This window comes from Drosophila subpulchrella, unplaced genomic scaffold (genome assembly GCF_014743375.2).
Source record: "Drosophila subpulchrella strain 33 F10 #4 breed RU33 unplaced genomic scaffold, RU_Dsub_v1.1 Primary Assembly Seq28, whole genome shotgun sequence".
Classification (NCBI taxonomy): domain Eukaryota; kingdom Metazoa; phylum Arthropoda; class Insecta; order Diptera; family Drosophilidae; genus Drosophila; species Drosophila subpulchrella.
The window spans coordinates 529,203-554,630 of NW_023665563.1; the positions used below are offsets into that span (position 1 = coordinate 529,203).

The 25,428-nt window shown below is 37.7% G+C and overlaps 1 protein-coding gene across 2 annotated transcripts in view; it reads right to left on the reverse strand.

The window, feature by feature from the left end:
• The window catches only part of LOC119559654 (programmed cell death protein 6), a 44,949-nt gene extending 28,234 nt beyond the window's left edge, over positions 1-16,715 (reverse strand). Inside the window, exons 1-3 of one of the 2 annotated variants that reach the window (XM_037872702.1) lie at positions 16,568-16,715; positions 16,139-16,514; positions 14,015-14,336 (exon numbers count right to left, since the gene is read on the reverse strand). In XM_037872702.1, coding sequence (XP_037728630.1) covers positions 14,298-14,336; positions 16,139-16,514; positions 16,568-16,626 — 474 coding nt within the window. In that variant the 5' untranslated portion in view covers positions 16,627-16,715 and the 3' untranslated portion in view covers positions 14,015-14,297. Of the gene's footprint in view, positions 1-14,014; positions 14,337-16,138; positions 16,515-16,567 lie in introns of those variants that run through there. The other variant, XM_037872701.1, reaches the window with a different exon arrangement.
• Between the last annotated feature and the right edge of the window lie 8,713 nt (positions 16,716-25,428).

Below are 25,428 nucleotides of genomic sequence, written 5' to 3' on the forward strand. Positions count from 1 at the left end.
AGGAGCCATTCCAACAAAATTTCTATTGGGCTTGTTGGTGTTCCTTCTCTTCTTATTTTGAACTTGTATGAAATTTCCTCTCTCAATATCCAGAGCATGATTAAAAGGGTCAACGACCGCGGAAGACGTAGCAGCAGCAGCCGCCTATGACTGGGGAGCTGCAGTTACGTTGGCAGGCCTCGGTAGATTTACATTTAAATTTTGAGTCAATGCATCATCTTTATTATGAAGGTCCTGATATAAGGGCTCCAGGGCTTTCAATTTATCATCGAATTCATCAATTTTAGAATGCGAATCATTCGCAACCACACAGCTGTCACATTGCCACATATGTTTGGATTTAATAAAAGTTTGAGCACATTGTCCGGTGGGGCTACGCAAGAAGTATGAAAAGCGCGACGGCACAAAGAACAGCGAACAGCATACGAAGCGCGAAGCTGGGCCAATGTTATGGGGTCGGAGACGTCTTTTTCACTGCGTTGCAAACTTCTGACTGAAATCATTATACCCTCTGCATGGGTATAAAAACGTTTTTTGGGGGCAAGCCCAAAAAGCGTGAAGATTGGACACAGACAGTATACAGAGAACCTTCAGAGAGAATATTCCATGGAGATCTGTAGGGCTTTCGCTGGAAGCCGAAAATCAAGTAAAATGGCAGAATACTGAATGTCAGCAAGTAATTCCAGTGGCCAATCAATCTTTGATTGATATTCTATATTCAGTTACGAAATTGTCGCAGCGAAGCGCAACCTATGAGACCACATCTGAACTTCAGCTTTACTACAAACTCAGTACTCCATAAATGCAGATTAGGGATAACTTGGATGACCCTTTTTAGCGGCGGGTGCAGTACTTTTCTTTGAGTTCAAGAAACAGGCAGTCCAGCACTTTCGACGGATCCAAGGAAGCGACGTATCTCTGCTAACTGATAGACGAAATGGGCATAGGATGTGGCGAAATCAACCAGAGTGCTCAACAACTAGTAAATATTCCATGCTCGTATTCCACATATACATCTTTAATACCATCATGTGAGGAATGCATACAAAAGCAATCGAAGCAAATGGGATTATTGTATAAAAATGATAAGAACAGACATAATGCTTTTAGAATAAATGTTGAAGAATAGTTATAATGTATTGTTAACATTATAGCCACCAACACATTCTGTAAGAGCCGATACAATTATAATACTAAATCTGTAGGGGAGAGTGGAGTACAGATGGTAGGAAAAGGTTTGTTGGACAAAGCAACTATAAATAATAAGTGAATGAATGTTGTATAATTAAAAGGCCTCTTCTTTTGGCAATATCTTTTTTCTACACCACTTCAACCTTTCTTCATTACGTAATTATACCCGTTACTCGTAGAGTAAAAGGGTACACTAGATTCGTCGGAAAGTATGTAACAAGAAGAACGAAGCGTTTCCGACCCCAGAAAGTATTTATATTCTTGATTAGGATCACTAGGCGAGTCGATCTAGCCGTGTCAGTCTGTCTGTATGAACGCTGAGATCTCGGAAACTACTCAAACTGCAATACTGAGATTAGACATGCAGATTCTAGAGATTACTGAGAAGCGCAAGTTTGTTTCGTCAGAGTGCCACCCCCACTCTAACGCCCACAAACCGTTCAAAACTGTGGCTCCTACAGTTTTAATGCTAGAATAAATATTTTAACTAAACGTATTGTTCTCATCGATACCTATCGGTTGACCAAAACAAAATTTGCCACGCCCACCTCAACGCCCACAAACCACCCACAAACTTCAAAATATCGTAAATATGAACGCGGATATATCGAAAATTATCAAAGATAGAGAATTGGGATTTGGATTCCGTAGCTTTGTACGCAGCGCATGTTTGTTACGCGAATATGTCACGCACACATTTTAACGCCCACAAACCGCCAAACCTGTGACGCCCACAATTTTCATGCTAGATAAGAAATCAAACTAAAACACCTCTTAACGAGGTAGAAAGTAGTGGCGAACGGGCCTTTAACAAAAATTTCTGATATCAACAATTGTGACGAAAAATGATATTACATTCGATAAAATAAATAAACTATATTAAATTTATGATTTCGGCCCGCAACAGTACATATTTATTTACCTACGTGTACATTTTCTGTTGTAATATAGTTTATTTATTTTATCGTATGTAATATCATTTTTCGTCACAATTGTTGATATCAACAATTTTTGTTAAAGGCGCGTTCGCCACTACCCCAATACCATGACTAGGAGTCGTCCCCATATGGCTTGGCTATTGAAAAACCAAACACACAGATTCGACCCCTAATCTTAGCTGAACGCCACCTTAAATTAGGCACAACAAGTTTTATCGCTACAATTACCTATTTTAATAGCACAAGTTTGGAATCTCAAGGGCTGTATAGTTTCAGATTCCAAGAGAAATCTGTCGTTTCTTACATTTCCCGCCGAACTAGCGGGTTTTTCCAAAGTGGTAGAACAAATAGATCAAGTTTCCTATTTCGATTAGCTTCTTGCAAGTAAAGGACCCTAAAACCATAACAGATTTTCCGTTTGAAAAAATCTAATAAGAATTTTTTCATCAAAATGGTGTTTTTTCTTGTTTACTCAAATAAGTATGAAATATTACGTATACGTAGCTGAAACGAGTTGCACTTTTTATCGCTTAATATCTTCCAAACGGTAATTTTTAGGGCAAAAAGTGTTATAGATCAAAAAATGAGGAATCTCAAGGGCTGTATGATTTAAAATTTAAAAAGAAATCGTTCGACTCAATTTTGAGAAAATAGTCAAAAAGTGGTTTTAAAAAATAACTTTTTATCATAACTCTAAATCTATTACATTCAGACAATTTTACTGTATGAAGACTATTTAGCAAATTAAATTATCTTTTCAGAGATATATGTAGCATTAGTTGTTTAGATACTATAAGCATTTTAAATCTGTCTTTTTTTTTTGATTTTCCGCTAAACTAGCGGGTTTTTCCAAAAGTCGTAGAACAAACGTTTTCTATTTCAAGCTGCTTTATACACCCATAGGGTTTTCAAAACCCTAAAACTAAGATGGGATGCATACAAACCCACAAACAAAGGGACAAACATTTTCATTTTGGGAAGAAAATCTTGTTTTTGAATTACTTTTGAACGGAACATCGGATTTCAACAAATGAGGTGTCATTCGACGCGTATTCTCGGTAAGAATAAAACTAGCTAAACAGCCGGGGGCTTTTATCCCCACCGTATCCAGCAGCTCCAATTTTCTATATTTTTACTTTTACACTTTCACAGCTTTTTCTCCCAAACAAATCTATATTTCGAAAGTCTTGGTATGCAATGTTCTTAATTGCAGATTTTCAATTCTGCGGCTATATATAGTAGTTGTCTTCGCACGCTCTCTTGCGCGCTTCGCCACTACGTGTACTGCCATCCACAGTGATTATAACTGAAATGTATTAAACTCGTCATTACCTATTTATTGACATAAAAATAAGCTTGCCACGCCCACTCTAACGTCCACAAACCGCCCAAGCCTGTGGCGGCAACAACTTTTATGCTAGATAAAAACTTTTAACTGAAATGTATTAGTCTCGTCAATACCTATCGATTGCCACGCCCATAACGCTTAAATCTGTCTGCCGCCCATATAACCATATATTGAGATCACGGGTTGGTGGCGCATTACAATATAGCTTTGCTGCTTGCATATCGCCATCTCCCTTTGGTCCCTTTAGCTGAGTAAAGGGTATCTGATAGTCGGCGTTCTTCCTTGTTTTTTTTTTATGCAGACTATTATTATCCCCCGAAAATATTACGGAGTCACCTTTTATGGACTTTTTGGAACTCGTGCGGTTCGTTCAAGTATCCAATTGTCTGAAGAGTGCCATCGTTTTAATCTTCTTCGTTTATCATATGGCTTAATGTTTTGGTTTGCCAGGATTCAATACTTTTTTAGACGTGCTGTATGTAGTGCCCCAGATGTGTATACCCCAATGTAGACTAGGCATTAAAATAGCTTTGAAAAGCCGAGTTTTTGCCGACAGTCCGGACGAAGGAGCCATCTGATTTTCCTCGCCTTTTGACTTGTGGAAGCACAGGTAGCCATAATGTGCTGCTTCCAGGTAAGCCGCCTGACTAAAGTAAGCCCAAGTCACTCAACCGTGTCGAAGTGCTTTATAAGAGTCCCGTCCAGGGTGAGGTCTCAACTCATTTAACATGTCCTGCACCATATCTGTCGCCTCTCTTCGCAGAGCACCGTTAGAACATTTCCGCTTCTGGAATAAAGAAGGTGCGAGGTGAACATGGTATATAAATATACATACTCCAGCAAATATAGGCCTTGAAGCACACTTATATCCTCGAACATTTACCTGGAAGATTCCGCCAATAAGAAATGTGCACAGGAGATAAAGTGTGTCGGGAAAAGGATGGATTTAAGCTTTTGAGACGAAATAGTTGCCAATGGCAATAATGTCAAGCCCAGGGGCCTTGCTCGGCTTTAGTCGCTTAATTTGGTCTTTAACTTCTACTGCATCAATAGGCAGAACTTGAGAAGGAGGACCAAAAGCTACTGTAACAGCAGTCTCTTCATTTGTGACCAATTCAAAGGTCTTCAATCTTTCTTCCAAAGAATCAGCGAATTCCTTTGCTATTTCATCATCTTAATTTGCCCAAGTACAGTCCGATCGAAGCAAAGGAATCTTCTGGAGAGGCTGTCGCTTAGCCCGCACGTGCATTTCCACAGCTCGAAGCCATGATCAGCATCCGGATCGATAGCACTGAACTTACGGAGGAAAAGACAAAGCACGATAAAGAGCTTTTCTTAATAATGAATCAGCCCTTCTAAAGATAGCTATGACGCGTTTGCATCCAGCGTCGCCGTAGTGATATCTTCTGTCTAGCCAGAGTCGTTACTTTAGGATTTAGAAGTGCATTATTTAGCTGTGGAACATAAGAGTGATTACCGTTAGTGGATGCAGCAGCGGCATACTGAATCTTAAGAGTCAGACCATTAACGGCAGCATCGAGTGGACAACTCAGATCAGCAGATTCATCATTCTCAATAAGGATTGTAAGATGATTCCTTAAACGTCCAATGTTAGTCCGACAAGACAGCAGACATTGTGTTGTAAGTTAAGGTGAAGCAGCAGCGCATAAAAGTATTGCAAGCGAAATGTGATCGGAACTAAGATCATGTGATTCATGTACAGTTAGAAAGTTGGACGAAATATCCATATAGATACCCAAATCAATTGCCGTTGGATTCATCCTTGCATTAGAAGGAAATTGCATGGTCCTCTTGTAGCTAGGACTTGCAGACTTTAAGACGTAATATGATCTAAGATATAGACGCACCAGATGGCAAACTGCCGGTTCATAAGCTCAAAAATTTTCATCATCATTGACATTACCTGGTCAATACGGGAGATAAGTACTTGAAAGCCAGCACTAGACGGAGGAGCCACAAGTAAGCTCTGCGTTAAATTGAAAGTGCTAGAACCAGAAGACAGGGAGTGTATAGCTGGGCCCCAAGCATTCTGAGCATAAAGACGGGCAGGTACATATTTAATTGATCGTTGTTTTTTGGATGTTCCAGATTTGTGACGATCAGAAAAGCTTCTAAAAATCATTTTGGTTGGATCCTCAGTTAATGCACTTAAATTAATCCTGAGACCTAGCGGGGCAAAAAGGGTCTCGAGATTCATGATCACCACCACGTTTAGCGCATTTGGGAGGCTAAAACAGTATGTTTTTGTGTGTCCAATATCCTGGCAATTATAACACCTGACAACTTCATTTCGGCGTTCAGGAGGGACATTATTTGGCGACGACTCTAGCTCAACAAAAAAATTAATAAAAACTATACATATACTTCATAAAAAATCGTATTATCATATATAACCTTCAACTATCCTTGCCCCACAAGTTGTCTTTTCAGTTGTTGCGAAATATCTCCAAGAATGAAATGAACAAACAAAATTATAACAAGGAATTTCGCTTCAGAATATATTTACATTACAAAAATCTCGCGAGCGAACAATGTCCAAAAAAGTGTTTCGAGCTGAATGGAAATATTTTATCAAATCTGACATAGCCAGAAATTAATTCATGACTTTTTCAACTGAGTGCGTTTAAGCAATTTTTATGGTCGCCCCTAGTTTTCTAAGGTACTTTCATAAAAAGCAAGTCATATTTTAAGGTAGCTATTTAGTCGCTAGGGCCACAAACAGACCCTTACCCCATTCTTCTCTATACTTGACACATCTCTATGTTATGGCTGCGAACAATATTTTCTGTTAGGTCGGATTAACATACGAACTCCTCGAACATAAATAAACAAAACAAGGAAGAACGCTATAGTCGAGTACCTCGACTATCAGATACCCGTTACTCAGGTAAAGGGACCAATGGAGATATGCAAGCAGCAAATGCGCCACCTACCGGCGGTAGACAGATTTAAGCGTTGTGGGCGTTAGAGTGGGCGTGGCAAAGTTTTTTTTAAATCAATCGATAGGTATTGACGAGACCAATACACTTCAGTTAAAATTTTTTATCTAGCATGAAAATTGTGGGCGCCACAGATTTGGGCGGTTTGTGGGCGTTAGAGTGGGCGTGGCAAACTTTTTTTAGGTCAATCGGTAGGTATTGATGAGAACAACACATTTCAGTTAAAATTTTTGTTCTAGCATCAAAACTGTAGGAGCCACAGTTTTGGGCGGTTTGTGGGCGTTAGAGTGGGCGTGGCACTCTTCTGAAACAAACTTGCGCTGCGCAGGAATCTCAGGAATCTGCATGCCTAATCCCAGTATTGTAGCTCTTATAGTTTCCGAGATCTCAGCGTTCATACGGACAGACGGACATGGCTAGATCGACTCGGCTAGTGATCCTGATCAAGAATATATATACTTTATGGGGTCGGAAACGCTTCCTTCTGCCTGTTACATACTTTTCGACGAATCTAGTATACCCTTTTACTCTACGAGTAACGGGTATAACAATATCTAATTTAACAAGAAAGGAAGTTAACTTCGGCAAGCCTAAGTTTTTATACCCTTGCAGTTATAATTATTAAATTTAAAAATACAAAAAATGATATTCCCAATAGTATAAGATAATATGTCAAAAAACATCGAAGCTTTAATTTGTTTCATATTTTTTCCCACCAATTTTCCGATCGTTCCTATGGCAGCTATATGATAAAGTCGTCCGATTTTGATAAAATTAAATTCGAAATTCAGAACTAATTAAAAAATGTTATTTCCAAGCGTAGTAGGTTATATGTTAAAAAGCACCAAAGCTATAATTTGTTTCATATTATTTTCCCACCAATTTTCCGATCGTTCCTATGGCAGCTATATGATATAGTCGTCCGATATTAATAAAATTAAATTCGAAATTCAAAACTAATTAAAAAATGTTATTTTCAAGCTTAGGAGGTTATATGTCAAAAAGCACCAAAGATATTATTGAATATGCACTAGAATATCCCCATTAAAATTTAGAATATAACAAAAACAGCATTATAACATTATCGATATCTGGTAACACTAAAGTGTAAGCTACGCTGATAATCCCCTCTCTTACTTTCGTGATCTCTAAATCTGTGGTTGGTTGTGCTGTGCTAAATAAAGAATAAAATAATTAAAACTAAATAACATCGATTGAACTTATTTAAACGTAGAATCCCAACAGGTTATGGGCCCAGACTACGCCCAATATATTTAGATAAGTGAAAATTTAGTTAACTTGTGAGATTGCTTTGATTTGCGCAACGTTGTGAAATTGTGTCTCACATACATTAATATAGCTGAGTGTGTGTGTGTGTAAATTACCATGGAAACGCAACATTAAGCCTTTTGACGGGGAAAAATATGCGGTATGCAAATTTAGAATCATAGCCCTATTCGCGAGAGTTGGATGTGTTAAAAGTTATAGACGAGACCATTCCTGAAAAACCTGACGATTCCTGGAAAAAGGCAGAGCGTTGTGCAAAAAGCACTCTGATAGAATACCTCAGTGACTCTTTCTTAAACTTTGCGACATGCGACAACACGGCGCGACATTTATGAAGGCAAGAGTCTCGCGTCGCAGTTAGCTGTTCGAAAAAGATTGCTGTCGCTGAAGTTGCAGAGTGAGACAGCACTATTATGTCATTTTAATATTTTCGATGAATTGATGAGTGAGTTCTTAGCCTCAGGGGCGAAAATCGACGAAATGGACAAAGTGTCGCACTTGCTATTGACCTTGCCATCGTCATATAATGGGGTAATAACTGCGATTGAGACCCTAGCTGAGGAAAATCTTACTTTAGCCTTTGTAAAGAACAGAATACTCGATCACGAGATAAAAATTAAAAACGATAGCAGTGATGCAAGTAGGAAAGTTATGAAGGCAGCGGAAAGGGAAAATTTAATATCAAGTGTCATCACTGTGGCAAAGAAGGGCATATTAAAAAAGATTGTTATGCGTTCAAAAGAATTATAAATGATAAAAATAAATAAAATAACAAAGAAGCACAAATAGCATCAACACAACCCGGCTTCGCGTTTATGTTAAATCGTTTTGATAAAAATAAGTCCAAAATTGACAATGAGAACGTTAAATTTATATTGTATTCTGGTGCTACAGACCATCTCGTAAATGACGAGAAACTTTTTGTGGATTACATCGACCTGGAGTCTCCTATAAAAATTGCTGTTGCCAAGCATGGCGAATTTATTTTTGCAACGAAGCGCGGAATTGTCAGACTGAACAATGGAAACCAAATCACGCTTGAGGATGTGCTTTATTGCCAGAATCTTGCAGAAAATTTAATTTCTGTCAAGCGACTGCAGGAGGCCGGTATGACCGTTATGTTTGGCAGTAACGGCGTAAAGATATTCAAGAATGGGTCTGTGGTTGCTGAGAATTCAGGTATGTTCAATACACCAATTCTTGAATTTAAAGCCTATATATCAAATGTGGAAAAGAATAATAATGAATATCGGTTATGGCATGAGAGATTAGGTCACATTAGTAAAGGGAAATTGCTAGAAATTAAAAGAAATAATTTATTTAGTGACAATAATCTTCTAGACAACGTTAATCCAGTTGATGAGATGTTTAAATGGCAAACATGCCAGATTGAGTTTTGAAAAACATAAAAATAAACAATATATAAGTAGACCCCTATTTGTAATCCATTCCGATGTTTGCGGGCCAATAACACCTGTTTCAATTGACGACAAAAACTACTATGTTATTTTTGTGGATCAATACACATATTATTGTGTAACGTATTTAATGAAACATAAATCAGAAGTTTTTACAATGTTTAAGGATTTTTAAGCGAAAAGTGAGGCCCATTTCAACCTTAAAATTGTAAATCTCTATATAGACAATGGTAGGGAATATCTATCCAGTGACATGCGTGATTATTGTGTACAGAAAAGGATAAGTTACCATTTGACTGTGCCATATACACCGCAATAAATCGGCGTATCAGAAAGGATGACCAGAACGATTACTGAAAAAGCTCGAAGTATGGTAAAAGCTACTGGGGTGAAGCTGTTCTGACAGCAACTTATTTAGTTAACAGGATTCCGACTAGGGCGCTCGATGATAGTTCAAAAACTCCATATGAGGCTTGGCACAATAGAAAGCCTGATCTAAAATATTTGCAAATATTTGGTTCAACAGTGTATGTCCATATTAAAAACAGAAAAAGAAAATTCGATGAAAAATCATTTAAAACAATTTTAGTTGGCTATGAACCAAATGGTTTAAAACTATGGGATATAAATATTGAAAAATTTATTGTTGCAAGAGACGTAATCGTAGATGAAACAAATATGATTAATTCTAGAGCTGTGAATAAAATTGAGTTCCTGAATGAGAGTAAGGAGATTAATAATACAAACTTCCTGAATGAGAGTAAGGAAAATGATATATTAAATATCCTGAATGAATTAATACAAAATTCCTGAATGAGAGTAAGGAAAGTGATGTAATAAATATCCCGAATGAGAGTAAGGAAAGTGATAAAGATTGTATCCTGAATGAGAGTAAGGATAGTGACACAGTTCGTAGCCTGAATGAGAGTAAGGAATATAATAATATTAATATCCAGAATGACAGTATGGAGAAAAGATTTGACTTAAAACAGCCTATTGAAAGTAATGAATGTACTTCAAGAAGAAGTGATAGGATAAGGAACAGGCCACAAATATCATACAAGGAAGAAGAAATCGATTACAATAAATATATTTTAAACGCTCATACAATCTTCAGTGATATTCCAAGTTCGTTCGAAGAAATACAAAGTAGGAGTGACAAATCTTTATGGGAGGCTGCTATTAAAAGTGAACTGGATGCCCATCAGTTTAACAATACCTGGTCGATAGTTAGGAAGCCTGAGAATATAAATATTGTTGACAGCAAATGGGTTTTTAACTTAAAATCTGACGAGTTTGGAAATCCAAAAAGATACAAAGCTAGGTTAGTGGCGCGTGGGTTCACGCAGAAATATCTTATTGATTATGAAGAAACATTTGCTCCTGTGGCTAGAATATCAAGTTTTCGTTTCTTATTATCCATTTCAATCCAATATGATTTAAAAGTACACCACATGAATGTAAAAAGTGCATTTCTTAATGGAAAATTAAAAGAAGAAATATATATGAGAGTGCCTCAAGGTGTGTTATGCAGTGCTAATAGTGTATGTAAATTGAATAAAGCAATTTACGGTCTCAAACAAGCAGCAAGATACTGGTTTGAGGTATTTGAGCATGCACTAAAAGAGTGTGGATTTCTAAATTCTCCAGTTGACCGATGTATTTATGTTCTGGATAAGGGTGATGTAAAAAGTAATATATATTTACTTCTTTATGTAGATGATTTGGTTATTGCCACAGCAGACATAGAAAAGATGAAATGTTTCAAATCATATTTAATGAACAAGTTCAGAATGACTGATTTGGAAGAAATTCGATATTTTATTGGAATAAGAATAGAAATTGGTGGTGGAAAAATTCTTTTAAGCCAATCTGCTTACGTTAAAAAGATTTTGAATAATTTCAAAATGAGTGATTGCAAATCAGTCAGTACTCCCCTAGCCACCAAGCTTATTTATGATTTATTAAATTCAGATGAATGGTATGATGCGCCTTGTCATAACTTAGTTGGTTATCTTATGTATGTAATGTTATGTACACGTCCAGACTTGGCCACTGCTGTTAATATTTTAAGTCGATATATGAATAAAAATAATGCAGAGTTATGGATATGTTTGAAAAGGATTCTTAGATATCTAAAAGGAAATATAGACATGAAACTAGAATTTAAGAAAAATTTGAGTTTTGAAAATATATTTGTCGGATACGCAGACTCTGACTGGGGAGGAAATGAAATTGACAGGAAGAGTACAACGGGGTTTCTATTCAAAATGTTTAACCAAAATCTTATATGCTGGAATACAAAAAGGAAGAATTCAGTGGCTGCTTCATCGACCGAGGCCGAATACATGGCCTTGTTCGAAGCTGTAAGAGAAGCCTTGTGGTTGAAATCCCTATTAGAAAGTGTTCATATCCAATTTGAAAGACCTATAAAGTTATATGAAGATAATCAGGGATGTATTAGTATAGCTAATAATCCCTCATGCCATAAAAGATCTAAACATATTGATATCAAATATCATTTTACAAGAGAGCAAATAGAAAATAATGTTATTTGTATCGAGTATATTTCCACAGAGAACCAACTTGCTGACATTCTAACGAAGCCGTTGCCTGCTCCACGCTTTATGGATTTACGTGAAAAATGGGACTGGATGGAGAAGCCAAACTACACGAATAATTTGCTTCATTTTGTTAAATTTTTTCTATAACTATAACTATTTAGTTTTTAAGAGTGATCTGATTGGGTTTTTTTTTGGGTTTTCCCAATCCTAGCAGCAAATGCTGGATCACTGTATTGTATGTTCCCAATAGAAAAGAAAATAAGATAAGCAAGCACAAGCCACATAGATTAAGTTGAAAACATGTAATTTTAGTTTTAATTTTGATTTCATTTATAATGCAATTTTTGAGGGGGCGTATTGAATATGCACTAGAATATCCCCATTATAATTTAGAATATAACAAAAGCAGCATTATAACATTATCGATATCTGGTAACACTAAAGTGTAAGCCACGCGGATAATCCCCTCTCTTACTTTCCTGATCTCTAAATCTGTGGTTGGTTGTGCTGTGCTAAATAAAGAATAATATAATTAAAACTAAATAAAATCGATTGAACTTATTTAAACGTAGAGTCCCAACAGATATAATTTAAAAAAAAGTTTTTCCGATTATTCCTATGGGAGCTATTAGATATAGTTGTCCGGCTGGTTCCGACTTATATACTACCTGCAAAAGAAAGATAGCTTTAAAACTGAGAGACTAGTTTGCGTAGAAACGGACGGACAGACGGACATGGCTAGATCGACTCGTCTAGTCATGCTGATCAAGAATATATATACTTTATGGGGTCGGAAACGTCTCCTTCTCTGCGTTGCAAACATCTGACTGAAATCAATATACCCCCTGCAAGGGTATAAAAACCTTTATACTTATGGGCGCTAGGCGGATTGCGAGCAATTTTGTAAAGTAAAACAAGGATGAACGCTATAGTCGAGTACCTCGACTATCAGATACCCGTTACTCAGGTAAAGGGACCAAAGGGAAATGGAGATATGCAAGCAGCAAAGCGAGATTGAATTGCGCCACCTATCGGCGGTAGACAGATTTAAGCGTTATGGGCGTTAGAGTGGGCGTGGCAAATTTTTTTTTGGGTCAATCGGTATAGGTATAGGTATTGACGAGACCAATACAGTTCAGTTAAAATTTTGTATCTAGCATGAAAATTGTGGGCGCCACAGGCTTGGGCGGTTTGTGGGCGTGGCATATTTCCGTAACAAACTTGCGCTGCGCACAAAGCTACGGAATCTAAGTCTGAGATCCCAATTCTCTATCCTTGATAGTTTCCGAGATATCCACGTTCATATTTACGATTTTTTGAAGTTTGTGGGCGGTTTGTGGGCGTGGCAAACTTTTTTTATCAATCGATAGGTATTGATGAGAACAATACATTTCAGTTAAAATTTTTATTCTAGCATGAAAACTGTAGGAGCCACAGTTTTGGGCGGTTTGTGGGCGTGGCACTCTACTGAAACAAACTTGCGCTGCGTAAGAAGCTCAGAAATCTGCACGCCAAATCTCAATAGCCTAGCTCTCATAGTTTCTGAGATCTCAGCGTTCATCCGGACAGACAGACAGACGGACATGGCTAGATCGACTCGGCTAGTGATCCTGATCAAGAATATATTTACTTTATGGGGTCGGAAACGCTTCCTTCTGCCTGTTACATACTTTCCGACGAATCTAGTATACCCTTTTACTCTACGAGTAACGGGTATAACAAGGAAGAACCCGTTACTCAGCTAAAGGGACCAAAGGGAAATGGAGATATGCAAGCAGCAAAGCGAGATTGAAATGCGCCACCTACTGGCGGTGGACAGATTTAAGCATTATTTGCGTTAGAGTGGGCTCGGCAAATTTTTTTTTTTTTTGATCAATCGATAGGTATTGACGAGACCAATACATTTCAGTTAAAATTTTTTATCTAGAATAAAAATCGTGGGCGCCACAGGCTTGGGCGGTTTGTGGGCGTTAGAGTGGGCGTGTCATATTCGCGTAACAAACTTGCGCTGCGTACAAGGCTACGGAATCTAAATTTGAGATCCCAATTCTCTATCTTTGATAGTTTCCCAGATATCCACGTTCATATTTAAGATTTCTTGAAGTTTGTGGGCGTTGAAGTGGGCGTGGAAAACTTTTTTTTGGGTCAATCGATAGGTATTGATGAGAACAATACATTTCAGATAAAATTTTTATTTAAGCATCAAAACTGTAGGAGCAACAGTTTTGGGCAGTTTTATCGAAATTCAATATTGAATTGAAACTATGGTTTATTTGTATTTTTACCTAAAAAAAATAAAAAAATTGTATATACAAAAATCACATTTATTTATAAATAACAGGACACTAAAAAATATTATAACCAATAAGGCAAAACACACACAAAAATGTTTACGATTTTCAAGAAACAACAATTAACTAGTTGTTTCAAACCCATCCGTAAAATCAGAAAGCAAATTGATTTCAAACAGACAATACTCATAACTTTCACACACATCTTGTTGTGATTAATACCATGGTTGTGATATGAAGTATGTATCTCCTAATTACAGACTTCCACATATGCTATTAATAAAAGATTTGACGCTCAGATCAGACCCTCCAGCTCGGCTGATGAGAAAGGCTGACAACCTGTCGAAATATGCAAGTCACAAGAAGTCAAAGATTAACTCCGTGAATGCAGTGTGTTGAAATGCTAAATAGTTGTGCTTAAGAAATAAATGTAATGTAAATGTAAATGCGCTAACTCAAAAAAATGCTTTTGAATGAAACTTAGCTAAGTAAATAATTTCTACACTTTATAGCATCATTAAGTGCATACTTTTAGCTTTGACGCTACATATTGGTGGATTTAACTTTTTATTATTTATTTTACATTTTCTGTATTTCAAAGATCTGCGGTGATGAATAGGAAAGATTTAATACAAATATGAGGTTTGGTAGTGCATGAACGTGGTATCCTGCCAAACTACCCAGTAGTATTAGATTGGGCCCCTACGCCGACTCTTACTTTTGGAAAAATATTTTTAGTCTTCTTCATTATTGAAGAATCATCAAAATACTATATAAATATTATGTTTTGATGGAAAACTAAATTTTAAATTTGTAACATCTTAGAGTAATCAAGAGAAACCGCTATAGTCGACGTCCTCGACTATTAGGTACAGAAATCTGCTGTATTCACTTACGTACACACCTAGCCTACAGCGCCACCAAGCCTACAGCGCTACCTAGCCCATAACGCCTCCTAGCCTTTAGCGCCAACCAGCCTTTAGCGCCAACCAGCCTATAGCGCCCCTAGTGGTTTGGTGGTGTGTTAGTGATCTCGGTTGAATTTGCCAAATAATCTCTTTTTTTTGGATATAACTTTTTAATGACTGGACGGGCATGTAGATAGGTATTGATAATAAGAACGGGCAGTTCGGCTGGTGATCCTGATCAAGAATATAAATACTTTATTCGGTTGAATTTGCAAAATATTCATTATTATTTGGATATAACTTTTTAATGACTGGACAGGCATATAGATAGGTATTGATAATAAGAAAGAAAGGGCAGACGAACATGGCTAGATCGCCTCGGCTTGTGATCCTGATCAAGAATATATATACTTTATTGGGTCGGCTGCTGACCCAGTCGGAAATGACTGCATTCCAAAACCCGTTCCTTAGTTATGAAATGGTCATTAAAAACCTGTGCCGATAGTGATGAACCTTCCAATTCTATTTACACGGGTGCGGTACAAAAAAGAAGGTATCTGTTGCATGCACCTACATATATGCATATATTTGGATTGCGCCTATATAAACCAACTAAACGCATTCTTGTGCGCATTTAATTAGAATGTGCCCATAAGCTGTACCCAGGATGCACCTGTATGCACCAAATATATTTTTTAGAATGCGCCTGTAAATTGTGTCCTGGAAGGGACATATACGCTTTCAAAAAAGAAATATCAGTTAGCTTCCAAAGGAATACATTTAACACAATTCCAATTTTATAATTTTTTTTATTTTCATTTGATCTATCTAATCTGAATCTGAGTCATATTTTTTAGACCATACGCATAAGCCCGGATGCATCATATTTAAGCACATGTAGAAGGCACCGCAATGCACTGCACCTAGTACGCACATTTGCCTTGGAAAATTTTCATGCGAGTCGCTTTGTGTAAAAAAAATGCCACCTAAAACGAGAGAATGCGTTCCCGAACTTACGACTGGGGAAGCCACACAAGCTTTTACACTGTAAACTTTACAGTGTCGGTGTAAGCAGAGCGAGAAATTCTGAAGACTCGCGAGTCAGGTCAGTGGACACCGCTGTTTTAAATCCACCGTTATCTAGCGTCAAATTTATAAGTAGCCACTGCATAATTTAGACTGTACCTTCTAAAAGGTTTGCATGTCTAAGAAATAATTTAAAAGTATACTTACATATAGCACAATACAACATTGAATAAAATCATCAAAAAGAATTGTACCATGTCCAAAGCGATCAAACTTGCGAAGCAAAACCTCAATTAATTGGTCGGATAAACGATATCCGAATGATGTCAGTGCTGTTTTCAGCTCAGTTTTGTCTATGTTTCCCGAACCGTCACGATCGAATGATCGAAAGCAATTTTGCCAATCCGTCACATATTTCCATAATGCTCCGAAATCTTGGAAAGATACGGTACCAGTACTTTCGCGATCAAACATTCCTATCATCAAACGGATCGTTTCGGGATTAAATGCAGACCATGTACCATTCGAAAGAGCCACTTGTAGCTCATCCGCAGATATATGACCGCTTCTATCTTTGTCCACTCTGAAAGCAATTCCGTATTACCCAATTCTAAACGTTTCATATTTGACGCTTGCCTTTGAAAAACATCCCAAAGAAATTGTTGATCTGGCATTCCGCCATTGTTATATGCCATATTTGCTAATTTCTACTTATTAATTTACGACTTAATCTACTCAACTAGAGGTGAAGAAATTTCGATATAAACATCGATGCATCGATGTTTTTAAAAATTTTAAAATCATCGACGTTTCATGGCGACGACCGATGCTTTCGTCACATCACTAATGTAATTCTATTCACACAGAGAAGCTTTCCGCTTATGCAACTTTTTCGTCCATCTTAAAGCATAGTACTCACATCGACGAAAACAGCGAGCTTACCATAGGAGTGAGCGAGAGGCAGATACGCGGCTAACGCTTTTCGTCCGGTCTGTTTTTCAGCGCGGTACTCAGATGAGCTAAAGAAATACCAGAAAAAATACCAGATTTAGCGAGTGAATTTCGATGAACGCCGTTAAGCCTAGTACTCAGATCGGCTAAGAGTTTCACTAGTCGAAAAATCTTATTCTTTGTAGTGTGACCGAAGTTTTCAAAGTTCACCCGCAATGCATGTAGCATGGTCTTACTGACAAGCAGCTGGGTTTGTTGCCAAACGGAAAACAAACCAATTGGAGAAATTTAAAAAGGAGGAGTCTGCTGGTACACAAAGAAGTTAAATTAAAAATAGATGGAATGTTCAACGAATGTTTTTATTTATGTAAATTAGTTGTTTAAAGCATCCTTTTCGTCCCACGGATGCTTCGACATCTTTCCCGCTCCACCGCAGTCCAGCTCCGAGTCCCAATAGGCATATTGGACCTTGAGGAAATGGGAGCCGGATTGGGAACAGGGTTGATCCGCTGATGCTGCAGGAAGTCGCCCAGCGGGCGCCCTATTTTGCTCCTCCCTGTAGAAGGCAGCGCGTCCTCCAGCTCCGCTTAAACTGCCAAGTAGCTGGTGGTTATGGTGTACGGAGTCCTAATGGAGAGGTCTTCGGAGATCATATTACTGGTGGTTCTGCTGAAAAGATACTTCTATTAGTAAAACGCAACCAAATTATTTTGGCTAGATCTTACTTTCTTTGCCAGGACACGCCCGGCAGGATGTCCATGTAGAGAGCGAAGTCCCACTCGGCATGTTCCTTCCCACTGGGATTCTCTAGTGGATCTCCTCCAGCACTTCAACTATTCTGCGGACTTGCCCCTGTTGTGGTATTGCTTCCTGTCGGTCAAATCCCACAATAATGGGCGACAGCTTGGATTAGGCGTCCTTTTTCATCTGCACTGACCTCCTTTAACCGTTTTTGGGGTTTTTGTTCCATTTAAAATTTTTTAATTCCCCACCGCTTCTGCACGAACACCGCCAAAGATTAAATTTCTTATTCTTTGGGCCGCGGCTAACGGCGTTCATCGAAAATTCACTCCCGAAATCAGGTATTTTTTCTGGTATTTCCTTAGCTCATCTGAGTACCACGCTGAAAAACAGACCCGACGAAAACCTTTAGCCGCCTGTTTGCCTCTCGCTCACTCCTATGGTTAGCTCGAGGTTTTCGTCGATGTGAGTACTAGGCTTTAGCCTCGACCCAAAGAATTAGAAATTTAACTTTTTGGCGGTGTTCGTGCAAAAGCGGTGTTGAACTTAAAATTTAAAAATGGAAGGAAAACTCAAAAAACGCCTAAAGGAGGTCAGTGCAGATGAAAAAGGAAGCCTAATTCAATCTGTTGCCCATTATTGTGCGATTTCACCGACAGGAAGCAATACCACAACAGGGCAAATCCGTAGAATAGTTGAGCTCCTGAAGCAGATCCACTAGAGAATCGCAGTGGGAAGAAACATGCCAAGTGCGACTTCGCTCGATCTCGGTTGGCAGCTAAAGCGGAGATGGAGGACGTACCGGCTTCTAAAGGGAGACGGAAATAAGGTCGCCCGCTTACGGACAGCTGGAGGAGCCATTACCAGCCATTCATGCAGCATCAGATAGAACAACCACATTCCCAGTCCGGCTCCCACTTCCCCAAGGTCTAATATGCCCATTGGGATTTTGAGCTGGACTGCAGATGGCGCGGAAAAGATGGCAAAGCATCCGTAAGTCGAGAAAAAAGCTTTAAACTACTAATTTACATAAATAATACATTCTATAAACATTCCATTTACTTGTATGTTAATTTCTTTGTGCACCAGCAGACTTTTTGAAATTGCTCCAGTTGATTTGTTTTCCTTTTGCCAACAAACACAGTTGCTTGAAAGTAAGACCATACAACATGCATTGCGGGTGAACTTTGAAAACTTCGGTCACACCACAAAGAATAAGATTTTTCGACTAGTGAAACTCTTAGCCGATCTGAGTACTAGGCTTAACTAAGTATAAAAAGTACCCCCAAAGAAATGGCAAACAGCTCGTGCAGCCTTGACATAAAAATCAAAAATAAAATCAGAAAAAACTAATGGAAAATGAAATAATGAAAACATGATATGCGTGCGTCTGTGTGTGTATATTTGCATTCTTAGCTGACGGAGAAAATGAGATTCGCTTAAATACAAATTCATCATAATACCCACTAATATCCTTTTGATAAGAAAATTTCTTTTGCAAACTTAAACAGCTTTGGCACATATCCTTCAAAGCCAAAACTATTACAAACTAATTTTTTATTTTGCAAACTAATTTTGTCATTGTCATTCACGGCTTTCCCTCACACATTTTCGGTACATTATTATTAATACGTATTAATACTTACTTCCGATGGAGTCCATCCGTTCGAAACGGTTGGGATTTTTGACAAATGAGAAACTCCGATTCCCACTGGGCACATCTACTATCTACCATCCGATGACAGCTGATCTAATGACCTGTTGCTAATCAAACGAAGCCTGTTGATCCTGCGCCTGCCATTTTTAAATGTGAAACTCCGATTCCCACAGACCACATCCACCATCTACCATCCGATAACAGCTGATCTGGCTTATCGAACCAAGCCTGTTGCTTCTGCGCTTTCTATTTTCAATTGTTCCCTGTCATTATTGTTTACGTTTGCGTAGTGAATGTTTCAATTTCTACTGTCAAGAAGAAGACCTCAGAGTTGCACCGAACAAACATCCCCTTACTATCGCATAAAGGAGTCTGTCAAAATTGGAATCGTAAATATCGTTTCTTGGAAATTCTTCCAGAAATTGTACAATTAAGATATTAAGAGATAAGAATTCAATAATATATTGATCACTTTTTTCGGAAAGACCCAATTTGCATGTCCTCTCCTTCGGATACGGTTTTCTTATGCCGAACAGCTGATCGCTATAGCGACTCTCTAATTAATCAAGCATCCGCTCAAAAGTGCAAAAGCCATTTAAAGCTATATGCAGAGGCTATGCGCAAGTATGTTCATAAAAAAATCTTTTTTATAATTGATACCCTCTGCACACTGCAACAATTTCATATGCAGATCAGCTATTCTCTATTCGAACAAGAATCCCCTTAAGAGCAATCTTAATAGCAATCTTAAACGGCTGTGTACAGAACCTATGAGAGAAACGGTGCGCAAGGTATGTTCATTAGGGCGGTGCAAAAAATGAAATCTTGTTCTCACCCCATCACATGGTTGATGGTTGTGCAAGAAATGTATTCAAAAACTAAAATTTTTTGGTTGGGTGTTAGACCTTTCTAAACGTCCTCAAAATTTCATTAAGAATTACTCATACGACATGTACACCAGAAATAACTTTTTTAAAAGAGATCAATATCCTTTCCCCAACTTTGTCAACTTTCATATCTCAGACAATTTGATTTTAAAAAATTGACGACAAATACCGAAATGTTTTTGCTCACATTCTACACAACGGAATTTCCATCCACCTCAGGGCCACCTACATATATGAAAACAAGGAAAAACGCTATAGTCGAGTACTTCGACTATCTGTAAGTCGTTACTCAGCTAAAGGGGCAACAGGGAAATGGAGATATGCAAGCAGCAAAGCGAGACTGAAATGCGCCACCTACCCCTGATCACAATATATGGTTATGTGGGCGGTAGACCGATTTAAGCGTTATAGGCGTTAGAGTGGGCGTGTCAAACTTTTTTTTGGATCTATCGATAGGTACTGACCAGACTAATACATTTCAGTTAAAATCAGTTTTTATCTACCATACAAATTGTGGGCGCCACAGGCTTGGGCGGCTTGTGGGCGTTAGAGTGGGCGTGACAAACAAACTTGCGCTGCGTAAGGAGCTCAGGAATCTGCATACTAAATTCCAATAGCCTAGCTCTTATAGTTTCCGAGATCTCAGCGTTCATCCGGACGGACGGACAGACGGACATGGCTAGATCGACTCGGCTAGTGATCCTGATCAAGAATATATATACTTTATGGGGTCGGAAACGCTTCCTTCTGCCTGTTACATACTTTCCGACGAATCTAGTATACCCTTTTACTCTACGAGTAACGGGTATAATAATATTTTTGATCAGCCTCAGTAGTGCGTATGAGTTATAAGCTTTGAAACCGTTTCCTAAGAACCGTTTTTGTAAAAACTTTCGTTTGGTATACCATAAATTGCTCAATGGGTACCTTATAGGCGGATGAAAGTAGGATCTTAAAAATTTGTATACAATTTGTAATGTTCATAAAAAAGAATTCCTCTGCAAAAAGCCGCTTAAAATTAATGTTGCACCTTTTTGCGGATTCCTGTTCACATAGAGATTCGCTGAAACGAACAGCTGCTCGGCATTATATTAAAATTAAAATTTTAAATTTACTTATTTTTATATGTATTGATTAAAAAATATGTAACAATTTTATAATATTTGTTTTGTCCCTAAAGATTTATAAATAGTAAGAGCGAAAATTCTGGCTAGAGCTTTCAAATTCCATTGTGGTCGGCCCACTAAGGTTCGACCTGTCCCCCCAGTGGCCACAAACAGCACAAAACACAATATTTACGAAGAAAAGATTGTTAGAATTTCGACATTTTTTGTTTACCAATATGTAGGCATTGAAAATGCTTAATTATATCTTAAAAATAAGTTTCGAAATCCCCATAGCTTGGGGGATACATTTAAAATTAACTTTACGACTTAAAAAATTTAACAGCTGCTTCGATTAAAATGATTTTTGGACCAACGACAAATTATGTTAAATTTTTTTAATGAATAGTTCAAATAAATACATACAAAATAGATATGAATTTCCTTTCAGCCAATGCAAAATGTTTCTAAGTTATTTGTCAAGTTTAAAATTAATAATCATCGCTTAAATGTGGAACCATTAAAAAGAAAGAAACTTCTCTACCTTCTTATGGAATGCAAATCTTTACGTGTATGTACTTATGTACAATGTACATTGTACATATGTTTCAATTTGATTACAAAAAATTAAAAAAAATATTTATTAGTAACAAATAGAAATGTGTACATACATATATAAAATGAAAATACATATTTAGACATACATTTTTACGTATTACCGATTTTTACGAAACTAAGAAATAATTTCAGATATATCTAGCGTATATGTTTTAATTATTTATTTTCAGATCCTTTCTATGCTATAGTGGTCTAATTTATGTTAAACTAAATTCTTAATTGTGGAATATAAAAAGAAGTGCGTACGCCTTAGTGGATGCCCTTTACTGCCAAATACCCGGTGCGAGGGAGATGGAACTGAAATTTGCGTCCAAGTTAGTTTTAAATCAAAAAAGATGGTTAGCTTGCTGTTTCAATATTATATAAAATTAATTTTTGTGTGTATTTTAATCTACGAGTAACGGGTATAAAAATGCTATGTACCGGAGTAGAAGAGAATATGATGACAAATAACAAAGCTTTGATTATTTTCCCATAGATAATCCGATCGTTCATATGGCAGCTAAATCATTTCTTTATTGGTCTTCAAAAAAAAAAAAAACACAAAATTCCATATGCGTATAAAATGCTTAGCTCTGACGTATGCCTAATTTAATTTTGGTAAAAAGGGATCATTTTTTATGAGTAAAGCTTCATATATCGTCCTATAATTTAAATATTTATAAGACATTGATTACTAGCCATGGTTAATACCAAACAAAAACACATCTTAACAAGGCAAGAATAGTGACGATCGCACCTTCAACATACACAAGTTCTAAAATCAACTTTCGTGACGAAAAATGAATTTTATATCTAAAACAGTGGTCGGCAGCGGCCTATCTAGTGAGCATAGGATAGTGTTCTGCCCATCCTCTGCTCGCTCACGTATAACGTAGATGTTCGTATGACTTCGGCATGAGTCTTCGGGTCTTTTTTTTCTCAGCTTCGGCGTGTTTTTTTGCTTCTGCGGCAGAGAATTTCAGTGCAAAACAGAGAAACGTCAGGCGTCAGAGCGCTGCGCGCCAACTTCGTGTTTTTTACACTTACACTAATGCAAGGCAAACTGTGATGGTATGTGTGTGCCGACCACTGATCTAAAATTATAGACGTATCAATTTCTTCAGATTCACATTGCAAATATATGTTGTGTTTTGGTCGTGCATAGTAACACGAGATCTTAAAGAATCACTGTCGAGGATATTTAATTCGCAGCTATAATAACAATTACAGATTTTTGTCAAATTTTTAAAAATGATTATTTAACAACGTATGGAATGTTCAAAAAATTTTTATAGAACAACACTTAAAATCGTAGAAAGGCTACTTTGTTTTAAAATTCAATCACAAGAGAACTATGCATTTTCGCGGAACAACATTTGCACCTAAATTCCTAGGATTTTGGGGGGCACATTCCTTTGCTCTAGACTTTTACCAAACACTTTTTTACTTGGCATAAAATAGATTTTTTTACAAATTTTAAATGGCTCTAAGTGTAAGGTAACGACTTTTTTTCAATCCTCAATATGCGACATACACCCTGAGTGAGGACTCGTTAGTAATTAGATCTAACTATGACTTGCATGAACCTTTCTGATGTCCTGACTATAACAGACTTAACCCTATTGGTCTTTTATACAACCGTTTGGACCTTTTTAAGTATTTATAACACCTTTCTCGCATAGTGTTCTTTGATTTTTTAAAGCATTCATTTCGGGATCCTTAATTATACTATTGAACGATTTGGTTCAACAGGTGCAAAGTCTTGCCAAGAAGAAATTAAGCTGGAGGTTGGACATTTATTAAGCATTATTTCTTTTCAAGATGAGATCAGTTGCTGGGTTCCGCGATGGTGGAAGGCTCCTTGGGCCTCAACCTGCATAAATTCCATATAACGGCACCATTGCAGTTCAAATGCATTTTCTCCTCAATAAAATCCGGAAACGCCAAGTCCAAAAATCACCTAACCTCATTAAAAAGTACTGTCTCTTACCACGCTGAAAAAACAGACCCGACGATAGCCACGAGCCATAGGAGTGAGCGAGAGGCAAATAGGCGGCTAACGATTTTCGTCGAGTGTGGTTTTAGCGCGAAACTGAGATAAGCTAAGGAAATACCAGCAAAACTAACAGATTTAGCGTTTGAATTTCGATAAGCGCGGTTAGACGCAGCGCAAAGAATAATAAATGTTAGAATGTAAGAAGCGTAAAATAAATGTAAGCGAAAAATTAAAAATTGAATGCAAAACCCCAAAAGTCTGCAGGAGGTCAGTGCAGAAAAAAAGCGACGAGAAGGAAGCTTTTACCTACTTATTTACATAAATTAAATCATCTATTGAACATTCCATTAATCGTAGAGTATAGGGTATACTATATTAGCCGGAAAGTATGTAACAGGTAGAAGGAAGCGTTTCCGACCCCATAAACGCCGACGATTGTTATGTGCTTAACGACAAAAGGATACAGAAACAAGGGAGAACGCTATAGTCGAGTACCTCGACTATCAGATACCCGTTACTCAGCTTAAGCGACCAAAGGGAAATGGAGATATGCAAGCAGCAAAGCGAGATTTAAATGCGCCACCTACCGGCGGAAGACAGATTTAAGCGTTGTGTGCGTTAGGGTAGGCGTGACAAATTCATTGTTCAATAGAATAAGTTAGCCGCGCACTTTGCTCTCTCTGAGCGCCGGCAGTGCTTTTCTCTTTGCCGCTAAGTTCGGCCGGCAACTATTTACATACACACACATACACGCGTAAAAACATTTCGCACTGTCTGGCTCTGACGTCATAGCTTTTTTTCTTGGGAGGTTTGAGGGCGTTAGAGTGGGCGTAGAAAAATTTTTTTTGGGTCAATCGATAGGTATGGACAAGACTAATACATTTCAGTTAAAATTTTCTATCTAACATCAAAACTGTAGGAGCCACAGTTTTGGGCGGTTTGTGGGCGTTAGAGTGGGCGTGGCACTCTACTGAAACAAACTTGCGCTGCATAAGAAGCTCAGGAATCTGCTCGCCAAATCTCAATAGCCTAGCTCTCATAGTTTCCGAGATCTCAGCGTTCATCCGGACAGACGGACAGACGGACAGACGGACATGGCTAGATCGACTCGGCTAGTGATCCTGATCAAGAATATATATACTTTATGGGGTCGGAAACGCTTCCTTCTGCCTGTTACATACTTGTTGTTGTTCCCGAAGACTGCGAGCGGCAAAAAAAGCAAGCCGAAAATTAAAACAAAAGCGAGACTGATAATATATTTAATTATGTAACCCGACCAAACTAATTTATTCCAACTTATATCTATTCAAATTATTTATTTACTTAACCTATTTATTTACGCAAAATAAAAACTATTGCAATATTATTTATTGTTATTTATTTATTTATTTATATATATGTGTTCCATGTAAAAGTTCGGTACCGTAGGTAGGCTTATTAAATGTTAGAATTTAAGAGAAAGTTTTGAATTATAATGTGAAAACGAAATGAATTGGTGTGAATAGAAATTCGTGTTGGGGGGTGAGATGGTGTAGGCGAGGTAGCACGACCCACAAGGCAGA